The sequence below is a fragment of the Thunnus thynnus genome, chromosome 22 (genome assembly GCF_963924715.1).
Source record: "Thunnus thynnus chromosome 22, fThuThy2.1, whole genome shotgun sequence".
Classification (NCBI taxonomy): Eukaryota; Metazoa; Chordata; class Actinopteri; order Scombriformes; family Scombridae; genus Thunnus; species Thunnus thynnus.
In genome coordinates, this window is record NC_089538.1 from 17,269,158 (window position 1) to 17,284,420 (window position 15,263).

The 15,263-nt window shown below is 35.5% G+C and overlaps 1 protein-coding gene and 1 long non-coding RNA gene across 2 annotated transcripts in view; both read left to right on the forward strand.

The window, feature by feature from the left end:
- Positions 1-15,263, forward strand: part of LOC137175029 (Fc receptor-like protein 5) — a 116,879-nt gene that overhangs the window by 57,240 nt on the left and 44,376 nt on the right. Inside the window, exon 4 of the mRNA XM_067580649.1 lies at positions 11,360-11,638. Within this exon, the coding sequence (XP_067436750.1) occupies positions 11,360-11,638 (279 nt within the window). The remainder of the gene's footprint in view (positions 1-11,359; positions 11,639-15,263) is intronic.
- LOC137175040 (uncharacterized) lies at positions 747-5,437 on the forward strand. The gene is made up of 4 exons (XR_010925543.1): positions 747-767; positions 860-1,276; positions 3,994-4,059; positions 4,206-5,437. It is a non-coding gene; the product is annotated as an uncharacterized lncRNA (long non-coding RNA).

A 15,263-nucleotide genomic window follows, 5' to 3' on the forward strand; every position in this document is an offset into this window, starting at 1 on the left:
CTCAACATGACCTATACTCCTCTCTTCTCCATGGTCAGTCTTCAAACTAATCCTGATTAATTTTGTCATTTTTTTGTTAACTCTAACAATAACATTTCTATTACTCTTTTTCTAGACTCTGGCCATCTGATTTTTAATGAATATTAACCAAAAGCCACAATCCATTAGACAGGAAGTTGTTGTTGATCTCAGTAAATAAAGCAGTGGGTCAGTTTGTAGAACAGTCTCAAAGATTTGTCACATAACCTGTTGTTCTACCACATGCACAAAAGATCAGACTAGAACATTGTTTTATATTGTTGTAATTGAACCAAAACTACAAGACTTATATCCAGAGTCCAGACATATTATTGCCATTATGGCTTTAAGGCTTTATAGTCTTGGTTGTAACGTATTAAATATTACAGTCTACAAAGAAATGAAAGCTTCTAAAACCTTTACAGTTTCCTGTTGTTGCATTTATCCACACTGTTAAAATCACATTTAAAAAAAAAAAAAAAACCTGAGGATTTTTGTTAAAAAGGTGATATTTTATTAGTATCATGCAATTAAAATTATTAATTTGACCTTGGCTTGATTTTCATTTTCTGCTCACAGGTGATGCTTCTGTCTATGAATCAATCAGAGGTTCTGAAGACACTGAAAATGGTACAGTATACACCTTAACATGGAGCAGTCTGAAATGCAATATTACATAATTTAAGGGAAAACAATTTACAAAACAATGTAACATCAAATATCCTTTTCACAGATTCACGCTTTATCAGGTTGGTACAAAACTCTCTTCTCTCATTTTGAAGATAACAGCAGTACTTTCAATGGGTCTTATTAAATTCATTGTATTTACTAAATGTTTTAGGCCGATCCAGTCTGACAGCACCAATCAGGACTCTGCTGCAAATCACATGGTCAACCTGAATGAAACTCAACATAACGTATACTCCTCTCTTCTCCATGGTCAGTTTTCAAACTAATCCTGATTAATTTTGTCATTTTTTGTTAACTGTAACCTCAACATTTCTATTACAGTCTATAAAGACAGTAAAGGCTCTAAAACATTTAAGATTCCCTGTACTTGCATTTATCCACAATATTTTAAAATCGAATAAATAAATAAAAAAAACCTGAGGATTTTTGTTAAAAGGGTGATATTTGATCTTATTTGGTATCATGCAATTTAAATGGTTCACTTGATCTCAGCTTGATTTTCACTTTTTGCTCACAGGTGATGCTTCTGTCTATGAATCAATCAAAGGCTCTAAAGACACTGAAAATGGTACAGTATACACCTTAACATGGAGCAGTCTGAAATGCAATATTACATAATTTAAGAGAAAACAATTTACAAAACAAAACCATGTAACAACAAATATCCTTTTCACAGATTCAGGCTTTATCAGGTTGGAATAAAACTCTCTTCTCTCAGAATGTGTAAAAGAATTTCTAAATGCTGATATTTGTGAATGTGTACAGGAAACTAAAAATGTGTATTCAGATTTGCAAGAGTATCAAGATTTGTGAATGTATACACTAGGGCTGGACGATATCTCAAATTGATTTTATTCATTTAAATTCTTGTTTTTGGTCAATGTGTAAAATGTCTTAATCGTAAAATTGAGTTATTACAAAATGCATGAAAAGGTTATTTTTAGTCAAAAAGTAGATGGCAGCTACATTAGCTGTTTTGAGTCACAACAGTCTCGTAAACTGTGACATTATTAATTACACTACATGCACACCTGCCACAGCTGTCTCTGGCTATCTCGCAGTGAATTTAACAGTCACATCTACGAGAAGAACAGACTGAAAATGACTCTGCACACTGATCTGTGCTCTTGGTTTGTGTTAGTTGATGAGGTCTCATCTCTGGTCATGAGAGTTGAAACACCTGAAGTTGAAGGAACAGTATCCAGATTCTACACTGTACAGTTTACTCTCCAGGTAGCTAATGCTAGCTAGCAGCAGTCTGCAGATATCAGGATGATGTCTTGTAAAGAAACACAAACAGCAGCAACAAGTGATCTGATTTTTCTGCTCTATCTGTGCTCAAACTGATTATTAAACTAGATGCCTATGATCTACTCAGTTGAAGCATCTGGTGCTCACAGTCAATAGCTGTGTGGGATCACATGTATTTTATGCATAATGATTATAACAGCCTTGCAGGTGTTGCAGGTTTCTTATTGTTCTTGCTCAACTGTCTTAAATAAATAAATGTTTTAAGTTTGCATTATGAAGGCAAACAAAAATCAAGTAAAATAATGACACGACCCAGAGATTGAAAAAAATAACGATTTTTTTGTCCATATCGCCCAGCCCTAGCATACACAGAGTTGTGAATGTGTAAAATCTGTGAGAAAAATGTATTTTAAGTGTTTTGCTCCAAGAGTTGGGAAGTTATACCTCAGGTACACCTCTCCATTGGTTTTCTTTATACATGTGACTTTTGCTAGACTCCTGTCATGCCTGAGATCTGCAAATGTGTCAAAAGTTTTGTCTGTAACACAGTGTGCCAACCAATATTTAATTATTTGCAATATTAACTTGCAGACAAACATTCTGCAGGTTTCTTGTCAACAGATTGATGGTCATCACTGCTGCAAAACCTCTAACTAGCATTAACATTTTTCCTAATATCAATCACCTCATGTGTTCGCTGACTGTGACTGTCACAGCATGCAGTCAGTGAGGATTAGTCTGGTGCAGGTTACTCACTGAAAATATAGTTAAACATTAAAGGCTGCTGTCACTAACAAGACAAGTATAGTTTGTTGAAAATAACATGTTTGTTTCCTGCAGACTCTAATGTTACATCATATGAACTACATTTGTTTACAGCAGCAGGGTAGATTCTGGCAAAGCCCCAGCAATAAAATACAGTATAAAATGCATTGCAATGATGTTACCCACAAGCAGAATATTTTATACATAACATTGCAGTTTATTTACCGTTGAAGTTGTCTCAGGGGAAACACTGCAACAATATTGTGCTAGCAGTTTCTAGCGAGGCTAAAACATTACAGGTTGTCAGTTTGCACCATTAACGATGCTAAAGAGCTACTGGTCACTCACTAGATGGAAATTTGTGGAAAGTTGTTTGTTGTTATGGTAGTTGGGAACAGTACAGTGACTTTTACGGCTCCATTGCATCCTGCCTTGTTTTTTCAGTTCCTCCCAGTGTGAGCCTGCGAGCCTCGGCCAAGTATGAAGAAAACCCTCACATTTGCAAATTTTAGTCAGGAATGTAGCAAAAGTCACATGTAAAGAGACAACTAATTACAGATGTACCTGAGTTGTAACTGATGACTTTCTGTTTCCATCTCTTGGAGCAAAACTTTCAGTCATTAATAAAAGGCCATTTACTCTGAGTTTTTTGAATACATATTTACAGATTCACATATACAGATTTGTCTGCATATTCACAAGTGTCGATACACTTACAAATCTGAATACATACTTGCAGATTGCTGTACATATTCACACATTTCAGTATGAATTTAGAGATTCTTTTACAGGTTTACAAATCTGATTATGCACACACTGCAAACACTATTGCTACAATAATACAGAAGAAAGACAAATTAATTAAGTTCTACACTCACCTGCAACTGTTACTGTCCAACATGTTGGTCTTGGACACAGTGTAATGTATGTGATGTGTTCTGTATTTGCAAAATTGTAGGTGTTTATAATTATCATTTTTTTGAATGTTTTATGTTGGAATGTATGTTTATTTTACATTATGTGTGTTTGCAGTGCTGAAGAACAGTATTTATACATCAGTATGTATATTCAGTATCAGTATGTTTACTAAATCCTGTTAAAGCCATAATACTCTGCTGTTTAACTGCTTTGAGCACTGTGAGCATTACAATACTGTTATTCTTTTATTATCAGTGGAGACATTAACACTGACAAGCCTTCAGTACATTATCATTGTAAATTATGACATTACTGGCAAATGTTTCAGACTAATCTTCTCTCCATTTATAGGAAAATCAACTCCTGCAGCTTCTGATGAAGCGGTTTATTCTGAAGTTGAACCAGGAACAGCTCTTGGTAATAATACAGTGATAAAATAATGTGCATATTGTTTTTTTCATCTAATAAATGATTAATTCCGCAGATACGTAAATGGGTTATAAATGGGAGTAAAATGTCCTCTATATAACACTGTACCTCTTTTTCTTTTGGTTTTCTTCCAGGTCTGTAGAGAGATCTGTATCGACAAAACCAAAGGAATGGATGACAACATGAAGAACTACATCATTGTGTAGTTTATTTGCAGTTTTGTGTGCAATTGTGTACATCTGCTATCTAAATATCAAATATGCTCAGTATTTTGTACAGTTAGTACAGTAGTGCAGCTTTAGTCAGTCAGCCTCTTCTTCAGTTTTTGATGAAACAGCTTTAATGACTATATGTGATGATCTGCTATCAAACAACATCCTGTTACACATGTTGTACAAATTTTCCTGTCCTTTAATGAATGAATTCATAGATAATTTATTTTTACCTATTTGTTTTAAGTGTATGTATGTTAATGTCTGTTTTATAATCTTCCTTCTTAATTTGGTCATCCAGTAGCTGAGAGGGGAACAAAAACTTTGAACTGGGAAGTTTGGAGATTCTTATGTTCTTATGCAGATTGATTTATGCCCCTTGTTTCTGTTGGGTGATGAACCATCAGGTATATTTCTTTGATTGAAAAAAAAACATTTCAAAATGTGAACAACTGTAAACAAAGCTGATCAAAGATCCCTGTTTTACATTATGGGGTGAACATCAGACAGCAGAGAGAGGGAGTAGGACACTGTAGGAAAATTAGTAAAATAGCCCTTTAAAATACTACAATAAGTGACTGAAAGCTGAATTCTGTATCCTCACCTGTTGTCTCCCTCAATCTATAGCTAAGAAATATCTACTGTATTGTATTGTTATATCTAACCTCATCATATTAAACTATATTCAGAACAGTAAAGTCTGATTGACTAGTAACAGGTCACAGAAATGCAAATATAATATCTCTTAGTTGGAATTTTTTAAAGGATAAATGTGAACTGATGACAGTCAACATCCTGATTTCAGGATGATTTCAAGACACAACAAATCTGGCTTCTGGAAATTTGTGATGGAAATCACACTTCTGGCTTTCTGTTGTATGATGTTTCAGATTGAGAAATAAATATTGACTGTCCACTTCCTCATGTCACCACCAGTCTTAGTTGTATTCAAATACAATCAGTTAAAAAAACATTTTGTAATTGCTATATTATATTCATATGCATTGCACTTGACTCAATTTCTACTACCTCCCAAAATATTTTCACTTGTTTTAGTTTTCTACTGTCTAAAAAATATGATTGCACATCCTGCACAGTATCAGACACCTCTTCTTTTCTGTGTATTGACACATCAGCTCTGGTGTGAATGTGACAACCACACCTAAAACCTCATGTTGGTTTGTTTTTGTCATGCTGATAAGCAGTGGCTTGTTTTTTCTACTCAAGCTCTAGTTGTCAAGTAAACTGTGTAACACAATGGTACAAAACGTGCAACGATTTATTTTTAATATATTTCATTTTTGATTTGTGTAGCCCGTCGTAGATGGAGCCCTGAGTTCTTTATCCTAATTTCCTTCGTTATATTATCTCTGATTAATTTAATGTTTTTAGCTTGGGTCACTTTGAAAATCCTATAGCCTACCTCTTGAATATAACTTATTTTGAGACCATATGTAACAAACAATTGAGTATGCTAGCCCTTTAACACAATAAAATACCACAATCGAATATAAGTTGGTATAGAGTATAAAGGCTATATAGCTTTTAACCTCTGAAATAATAAACACACTCAGAAACCATTTAAAATTAAAAGTAATAATTTCTTCCTTTAATTCTAAGGCAAAATTAAATGAAAATAATATTAAATTAAATACCAGGAGTCTTCACTGCTTTTGTTTCACAAGTCACACAGTAGTTTTCCCTTTTTACCTTTTCACCTTGAAAGTATTTGCTTTTACTTTTCCACTGAATTATTTTAGTGATCACACACACCAATTATTACCTATGCTAACCTATGCTATGCTGGTTGTTGTCTCTCGTTTCCAGATTGGAATAAATCCAGACGAAGCTACTTTGTCGAGCTGGGTTAGCTAGCAGCAGCCTACAGTCCATTCACAGTGCTATCTCACCGCTCACTTCATTAACGAGCAGCCTCTTTCAAGTTGGCTACAGCGCAGCAGACTTCGGGTAGAAGTTATCTGTTACTCCCAAAACATGTCCTCTTACAGATTATCGAGCTGACAATCTAAGACTCAGGTACATCTTTACTTTTTCCTGCACAACTTCGGATATCCATCAGAAAAACTGCTTTCTTCTCCGCTCCTCCAGTCTCTCTCCTCCTTCTCTCTCACTCCCCGTGTCTGCGTACACACACACGTCAGCCAAGTAACACACACAAACCTATTTGACCATATTCACCTCTCTAGAAAGATACCACTCTATTAAATAAGCAGCTTTTTATCAAAAGAAATAAAATAAAAGACATGCATGCATTTTTAACATCCTTAACATGTTTAGTCATGAACTTGACCTTTTTCAACACAATGAGAAATATGAATTTTAACCATACTCTTTTAACAAATTCTATTGATCTATTTCTCTATCACAGACAACTATTTATACATGCATATTTTTAACTGGGCTACATTTGTTCTCCCTTTATGCATTTAATTTCTGAAAAACACAGGAAACTAAATGCATAAACACAGGAATGAGAACAGATAAATGACAGTAAACAGAAAAGCAGCCTTTATAACCTAATACCAGAGGTTTGTAACATGGCTGTTCAGACATTGACATTTGGCTTCTGTTTGAATGTGTGATGTAGACTCAGATTAACCACCATAATAACGGTCAAGCCAACCACGACAAAGGTAAGTAGTGCAGGCAGCAACAGTGGCCAGGAAGTGTAAACGTGTCAAAGTTTACTGCGGTCAAACTAACTGACATTGTCTGAGCTTTGTGTAAAAGGGAAGGAAACACAGGCAGGCTAAACTCAGATCTCATATTTATATGAAATGTAACTTCTCTCTTTCTCTTTCTGTTGCATTATTATTAAAACAAAGTAGAAACATTTGTCAGACTCAGAGCAGCTGAGTGACAGAGTGTCAGTGCTGGATGTGAGGATGAGGTACACTTTGATCTGTGTGCTGGGATTATTCTGTAAGTACATTACTGACTTTCTCTGTTTGCATGTCACAGATTAAAGAACATGTTCCTGAATAGTCAGAATTACAGAGTATCACTGGTTGAACCAGTTTCTCTGAGAGCTTGAACAGAGCACGCTTATGGTTTTTAACTACAGGGTTGTTTTATAGGCCAGATGTTGGTTGGTGACTTGGCTCAGTTTAGATTGAAGGACTGTGTTCAATTTACTGCTGGATGATTGTTTTTGCATAATGTAAATGTGAATTGTTTAAGATATTGTTATGTATGTGGGTTTTGAATTTCATGATTTACCTATTTTATTTTACATGTTTCATTTTAAAGAGTTTTTCTTCTCTTATCTGTTTTAATTTATCAAACAATAGTTACCACTGCTGAAACTCTATTTGCTTTTGTTTTTTGTTTGTTTGTTTTATGTTTGTGTGATTTTGACTTTCTGTCAGTTTGATTATGTCTGATGAAGTTTCAATCTTTATTTTAGTGCTGAATACACTCTTCTACGGACACTCTGAAGGTGACCAATTATTTTTATTTATATATTATACTGAAATATTTATCACTTATTTGTCATCCACTGTATTACTCTTAATGCCCAAACGCACTGAAAGCGTGTGATGCGTTTTGAAGTACACTTATTGGTTTTAATGGCCAAACACGCACCAAAAGTGTTATTAGGCGCGTCAAACTGTCTTGATGCCTCAACTCAGATCTGTTTCGATTTTGGAGCGTCAAATGAGGACCAAGCGACCAGAGAGAGAGAGAGAGAGAGGAGAAGGAGGAAGAGGAGGAGGAGGAGGAGGAGACAGAGAGAGCGAGCGGTAGTGAGAAAAAAGCCCGAATGAGAGAAATAAAACATTATATTCTGATTATTTCACTGCAGTCACGTTTTACAATTATCGCTTTTAGTGCTTTTGGGCCTTTAATCACATCTCATTTTTGTGTTCATATTTTATCATGTATTTATCATTTTACTCCATGTATCAATACAAATTCTGTAATGACTTGATTTGTGCCCAAAAGTGTAAAACAGCATTTTCCTCAAAATGCGTGTTTATGTAGGGAGACCAGATGTTGTGATGACTCTTGAGACACACAAGTATCTGAAGAAAACACATATGCAGCATTTAGAAAGACTTTAGAAAGTTGGAGTTTGATTATGAACATAAACTTGCAAACACAGAGTCTAAATTCATTTGAACATTGAATTAAACATAATTTGAGACAGATGTTTCCTTTGTGTTCTGTAAAAATGTAAATACATTCTTGATGACATGTTCATTACAGTAATTTCTTTGTTTTATTGTTTTTCTAAACTTAACAGCACGTAGACGCAAGATTACACTGAGAGCAGACAGGAACAACATACCAGTACAGGGAAGTGTGACTCTGACCTGCGATATGGAGGACTCTACTGGCTGGAAATATGACTGGTACAGACGTACTTCAGCAGATTCTGAAAAAACTCATCATCAGACAGCAGAAGCTGATGAATCAGACAGTATCAGTATCTCACAGGGAGGCATTTACACCTGCAGAGGATGGAGAACAGAACCAGATGTCAACACACCTGAAAGTGATGAAGTCACCATTGAGGAAACAGGTGAGTTAAGTCATTTGTTCTGAAATAAAACAACTTATATTCTTTAAATTAAATTCTTAAACAGTGTCTGAAGTGTGGAAGAGAAGCATATGTGGTTACAAGAACCATAATGAATGGATGATTTAGTCCAGTACCTCTTAGCTCTCTGAAGGAAGTTTGAAAATGTCTGAAATCCTTTATCATGGTAATAATACAACATTTGTTTGACACTTCAGTTTGTTTACAGACACAATAAAGGAGTTGAGGGTTCTTCACTAATGCTGCTCAGTTTTACTTATAAATATTTGGAAAACACATGACTGCTTAATGCAGTATTATTTGTGGACTTTTCCTTGATGTTGAATATCATTTAACTCAATGTTTCAGATGAAATGGTTTTAGCTTGTTTCAGTCTAGATTTTAAATTGGTGAGGTGGCTTTTAGATTATTTTATTGAGTATATTTTAAAATGATCAGAGTCAGTGATGGTAGGTAAGATTCTTTACTCCAGTGGCTCCCCCGAGTGGTGAGTCCTTTCTCAGCATGAGAACAGACACATCATTAAATTTGCTGACAGTACTGTGATCCTCAGTTTATTACTTGACCAACTTTTTCCTCCCTGATACAAATCTTTTCTTCAGGTGAATGTTTATAAGAAATATGGCTGTGAACAAACTGTCCTGGAATGCAAATAAAATCTATTCACACAATTTTTCATTTCAGTCTATCTAAGTAAGATAACAGAAAATATTTTCTCCCTCCAACAATGATGCAGCCTCCTATGAGCAGCTCAGTAACAAGAGGTTACTTTATAGTTTGGGAACAGAATTACTGAAACTGAGCCACCTGCGTGTGTGTGTGTGTGTGTGTGTGTGTGTGAGTGTGTGTGTGTGTGTGTGTGTGTGTGTGTGTATTTGTGTGTGTGATTATACAATGTCCGTGTTGCTCTTTTATGAATCATCTGATCACAAAGGTTTTATGTCTCTTTAAATTGCTGCCACTAATGTTTACTTGTCACTTTTCTTCCTGATGATTTTATGGCGTTCATTCTTCTTTTGCAAACATGTTGCTTGATATGTTTTCATACTTCTATTTTTTTCAACTGCTTTTGTTATTATGGCTGTTGACTTGTGTTTGCATTGTTTGTTAAACTGTGCTACAACAATCAACTTGTTGTAAATGTTTTTCTTCATTTTACATTTCCATTGGTATCCTAATAAGATATTTTTTATGTGAACAGTTCCAAATAAGGCCACTGTGATCCTGCAACCCAAACTGATATACAGGGGTGAGACAGTCACTGTCAGATGTGAGATCCAGGGAGGTGGAGACACTGAGTGGACGTATGAATGGACACCAGCCAACTTAATCACATCTCCAACACTCAGTGAACACAGGATCAACAGCAACAATTACTACAGTGGAGAATTCAAGTGTAGAGGAAGGAAGGACTCATATTCCTTAACAGGGTGGAGTGATGTCATCACATTGACAGTAAAACGTAAGTTGGACATCTTTCATCCATAATGAACATGTTATGTTTTATATTGTTTTCATCTGTTGTTTTGTTCATCAATGCCATCTCATATCACTAATAACTAATAACTCAGTATATCTAGTTAATTTAATTTATTTTATTTCTTATTATTTATTTCATTTCTAAGATTGATCTGTTAGTTTAATAGTGTTACATGTTGGCCTGGAGGCAGCCATTCAGGCTTTTGAGCTATTTCAAGAATGATTTCACTCTAGTACTTGTACTCTTCTGTATTCTTAACAATATAATGAAGTAAGAACATTTTCCTCGAGCAAATCTCATTCCAACCATTTACTTGTTTTGTTTATTTGTTCTAATGTGAACAGCAAGTAATCTCAAGGCCACAATGACAGCAGAAAGGACATACCAGTCATACCAGTATATATTTCTGTTTTTATCCAAACTGTGTATATTTGGTGGGTACAGTTTCTAACAAGACTGTTGTAACACAGCAAACCAACTGGCCTCAGATATTCAGTGGTGAGTCAATCACTCTAAGATGGGAGATCAAAGATAGTGGAGACACTGAGTGGGAGTATGAATGGAAAACAACCAAAGAAAAACCTCTAAAACATAATAAATACTGGAGTTTCAGTGCTACTTTTTACAGTAGAGAAGTACTGTTGTATGGGTGAACAGAAAATAGACCTTTAGTCCTCAACAGACAGAAGTGATCCCATCAGGTTGACAGTGTCATGTAAGTTGGACTGTGTTTCATTAATCGTGAGAATATCATGTTTTTGAGTTTCCACCTATCTGTGTCTGAATAATTCAATAGAAAACATTTCTTTCCTCAATAATTAGTCAACCTCTCAGGATTGATCAGTAAAGAATTTTGCTTTTTTTTTGAAAGACAAGTCATCATTCAGTGTCCTGTAGCATTTGAAATATATTTAATTGATTAATTATTAACTGATTAATTAATTAAATGAATATCTTTGTATATATCTTCATTTAAACTAAATCACAAGGACATTAATTACCTTTTTAATGTCTTTGTTCTAAACTGAACAGCATATAGACCAAAGGCCAAACTGAGTGCTGACAACACAGACATTCCAGTAGGGGGCAGTGTGACCCTGACCTGCTCTGTGGTCCCATCATCATCTGGTTGGATATACGACTTGTACAAAGGCAAGAAAACCTCTGAACCCCTGAACACACAAGATGCTGTTTTCCAATCAACTGGACAAATCAGTGTCTCACAGGGAGGACTCTACTGGTGCAGAGGAGGAAGAGGAGACCCAGTTTACTACACAGAGTACAGTGATTCAATCAGGATCAAAACAATTGGTGAGTTTGACAATGAGATTTATTACACACAATGTGCTGAGTGCTGAGCAAGTGAATCTCTTTTCTGTTTTTACCTAACCTGTCACTAAACAAAAGAGAAGAACTGACGTCTTATTGTTTGACTTCTGTGAACTAAAGTTTTAAATTTCACTGCAAGTTAAGATTCACATGTAAATGTGTAGAAAACACAAAAGCATGTGCAGAAAACACATATGCAGCATTTAGAAAGACAAGTTGGAGTTTGATTATCAACATAAACATGTGAAAACAGAGTCTAAATTCATTTGAACATTGAATTATATTTGAGACAGGCGTTTCCTTTGTGCTCTTTAGAAATATAAATACATTCTTGATGACATGTTCGTTACAGTGATTCAAAAATCATTTAACACAATGTTTCAGTTGAAATGGTTTTAGCTTGTTTCAATCTAGATTTTAAATTGGTGAGGTGGCTTTTAGATTATTTTATTGAGTATATTTTAAAATGATCAGAGTCAGTGATGGCAGGTAAGATTCTTTACTCCAGTGGCTCCCCCGAGTGGTGAGTCCTTTCTCAGCATGAGAACAGACACATCATTAAATTTGCTGACAGTACTGTGATCCTCAGTTTATTACTTGACCAACTTTTCCCCCTGATACAAATCTTTTCTTCAGGTGAATGTTTATAAGAAATATGGCTGTGAACAAAAGATATTCACACCAAATCTCAACAACATCTGTTTTTATCAGATAAACTTTAAATCTTAATGCTGAATAAAAGTTTCTCATTCTTGTTCATGGAAAATTGAATTTAATACATATTTTTTTAATTCCAGTAATCTGCCTGCTTGGTAACCAAGACAGCAAAGATGCAACTACATGGGATTATTAAACTGTTCCCCAAAATGACTGATGTTGAACAGTCAAGTCTCTCTGCACTGTGAGATAAATGCATCCTGTAAAAGTTTAGGTTCAGGTGTTCTGGAGGACTGTTGTCCTCAGTAAGACCTGTTTATCTGACAAACATGTGATTGCAAAGCTCTTTCCATACTACTTGATTTTTATGTTTTTTATGCTTTTGATGTTGCCTTGTATTTCATATTTCTTCATTTTTCTCTCCTAATTTTATATTTCTAGTTGTGTCTAACTGTGTATTTTTGGTTTGAACAGTTTCCATCAAGGCTGTTGTGACTCTGCAACCCAACTGGCCTCTGATATACAGTGATGAGACAATCACTGTCAGATGTGAGATCCAGGAAGGTGCAGACACTCGATGGGAATATGAATGGAGAAAAAACAACATGGACACATCTCTGAAAGATAATGAATACAAGATTAGCAGTGCTTCTGAGTCCAACAGTGGAACCTACAGTTGTAAAGGTAGAAAGAACTTGTATTCATCAACAGAGTGGAGTGATGCCATCACATTGACAGTATCATGTAAGTCAAACCATCTGTCATTCATATTCAAAATGGCTTGTTTTTCATTTCAGTCTATCTAAGTAAGATAACAGAAAATATTTTCTCCCTCCAACAATGATGCAGCCTCCTATGAGCAGCTCAGTAACATGTGGTTGTTTTTTAGTTTTGGGAGCAGAATTACTGAAACTGAGCCACCTGCTTTTGAAATGTAATTATTCACAGGGAAATGTGCAGAGAAGACCAGATAACTATGCAGTTGTCTTCCTATAAGTGAACAATAAATCACAGTGAACCTTCTTAGTTATGTGGTAACACCTGTGTTTCCCAAAGCAGTTATCACATGCTCTGTTCTTAACTTCCATATGATGGTAGTTGTCTGTGACTTAGTGAATGTTCGAATAGTGATTAAGTTTCTTTTTTAAAAAATTTTTTTTATAACAATTTTAGAAGACAGTTATGTTCAAGTGTATCAAGTCTGCTGTGTAACAATATAATGGAGTAAAACATGTTTTCTAGGGCAAATCTCATTCCAATTGTTATAGTTGTTTTGTTTTTTACTCTCAGCAAATAAACCCAAGCCCACATTGACAGCAGACAAAACCATCATACCAGTAGGGGGCAGAGTGACACTGACCTGCTCTGTGGAGGGTTCTGCTGACTGGAAATACGACTGGTTCAGACAAACCTCAGACTCTTCTAGAGGTCAGCTCATAAGAAATGTTAACCCACACAGTGTTATAAGTGTTAATCAAGGAGGCATCTACTACTGCAGAGGAGGAAGAGGAGACCCAGTCTTCTCCACAGTGGACAGCAACAAAGTCACTATTCAGCAAACTGGTGAGTTAAGTCATTTGCTTTTGAATAAAACAACATGTATTCTTTAAGATCTGTAAACAGTCCCTGAAGTGTGAGGGAGAACAACTGTGGCATCAATAAGAAAAAAGACAAACATGAATGAATGAATATAGAGCAGTAGTTCTTACTTTAAGTGATGATGAAAACAGAACATGTGTTGGATCCTCTAGTTGATTTTGTATTCAACAGACCTCAAAGAGTGAAAGTCACTTTTGTCATATTTGCTCCCCTGAGACTTTGTCAACACCTCCTTTGTATACTTGTTATACTGTTTTATTGTGTAACAATAATAGTCAGTTTTAAGGGTAGAGTTACTCCAAAAAAGGACAGAGGCATTCAGTTCTACTTTAAAACCCTCATCAGGAGGTAATGATGTGAAACAACAGCTAATAAATACCAGGAGGCCCAACAGTGATATACAGTATATGAACATTTAGCATCATGTAACAAATTCAAACTGATATAAAGAAACTTACTGATTAGTAGGAGATGAAACCTGGAACAAAGGTGACGACGACTCAATGAAAAGACATTGATGGACAAGATACAAAAATGCAGAAATAACAGATCAAAATAAGAGACTGGCCTTCCTGGAGGACTTGTTGGAAAATAAATACTTGGACATTCTACAACAAACCTTCCTTGAACAGTGATTTAAAAGCTTCTAAGAAACTGAAGTTGAAAACTTTGCGGCTTTTTGCTCTGTCATGTAGCATCTGACTAGCTTAGGCTCAGTTTAGACAGGATCCAGTTAAACCTGAACTTGCAGGAGTTTAAAACGCAGCTGCTAAACTGAACCTGATGTTCTGTCAAAACGAGCAGAGCTTCAGCTGAACTGCAGCTAAACTGGATGTATGATGAAGTTACCTTAACTTTTGCCCAACGTATGTGTTTCAGAGGAATGTAACATCATAATGATCTGTGTAATTGTCTGACTTCTGTCAGCAGCTAAAAAAAGCCTCAATTTAATTTTTTTCTTCATTTTTCTCTCCTAATTTTATATTTCTAGTTGTGTCTAACTGTGTATTTTTGGTTTGAACAGTTTCCAACAAGGCTGTTGTGACTCTGCAACCCAACTGGCCTCTGATATACAGTGGTGAGACAATCACTGTCAGATGTGAGATCCAGGGAGGTGCAGACACTCGATGGGAATATGAATGGAGAAAAAACAACATGGACATATCTCTGAAAGATAATGAATACAAGATTAGCAGTGCCTCTGTTTCCTACAGTGGAGCCTACAGTTGTAAGGGTAGAAAGAACTTGTATTCCTCAACAGAGTGGAGTGATGCCATCACACTGACAGTATCATGTAAGTCAAACCATCTGTCATTCATATTCAAAATGGCTTGTTTTTCATTTCAGTCTA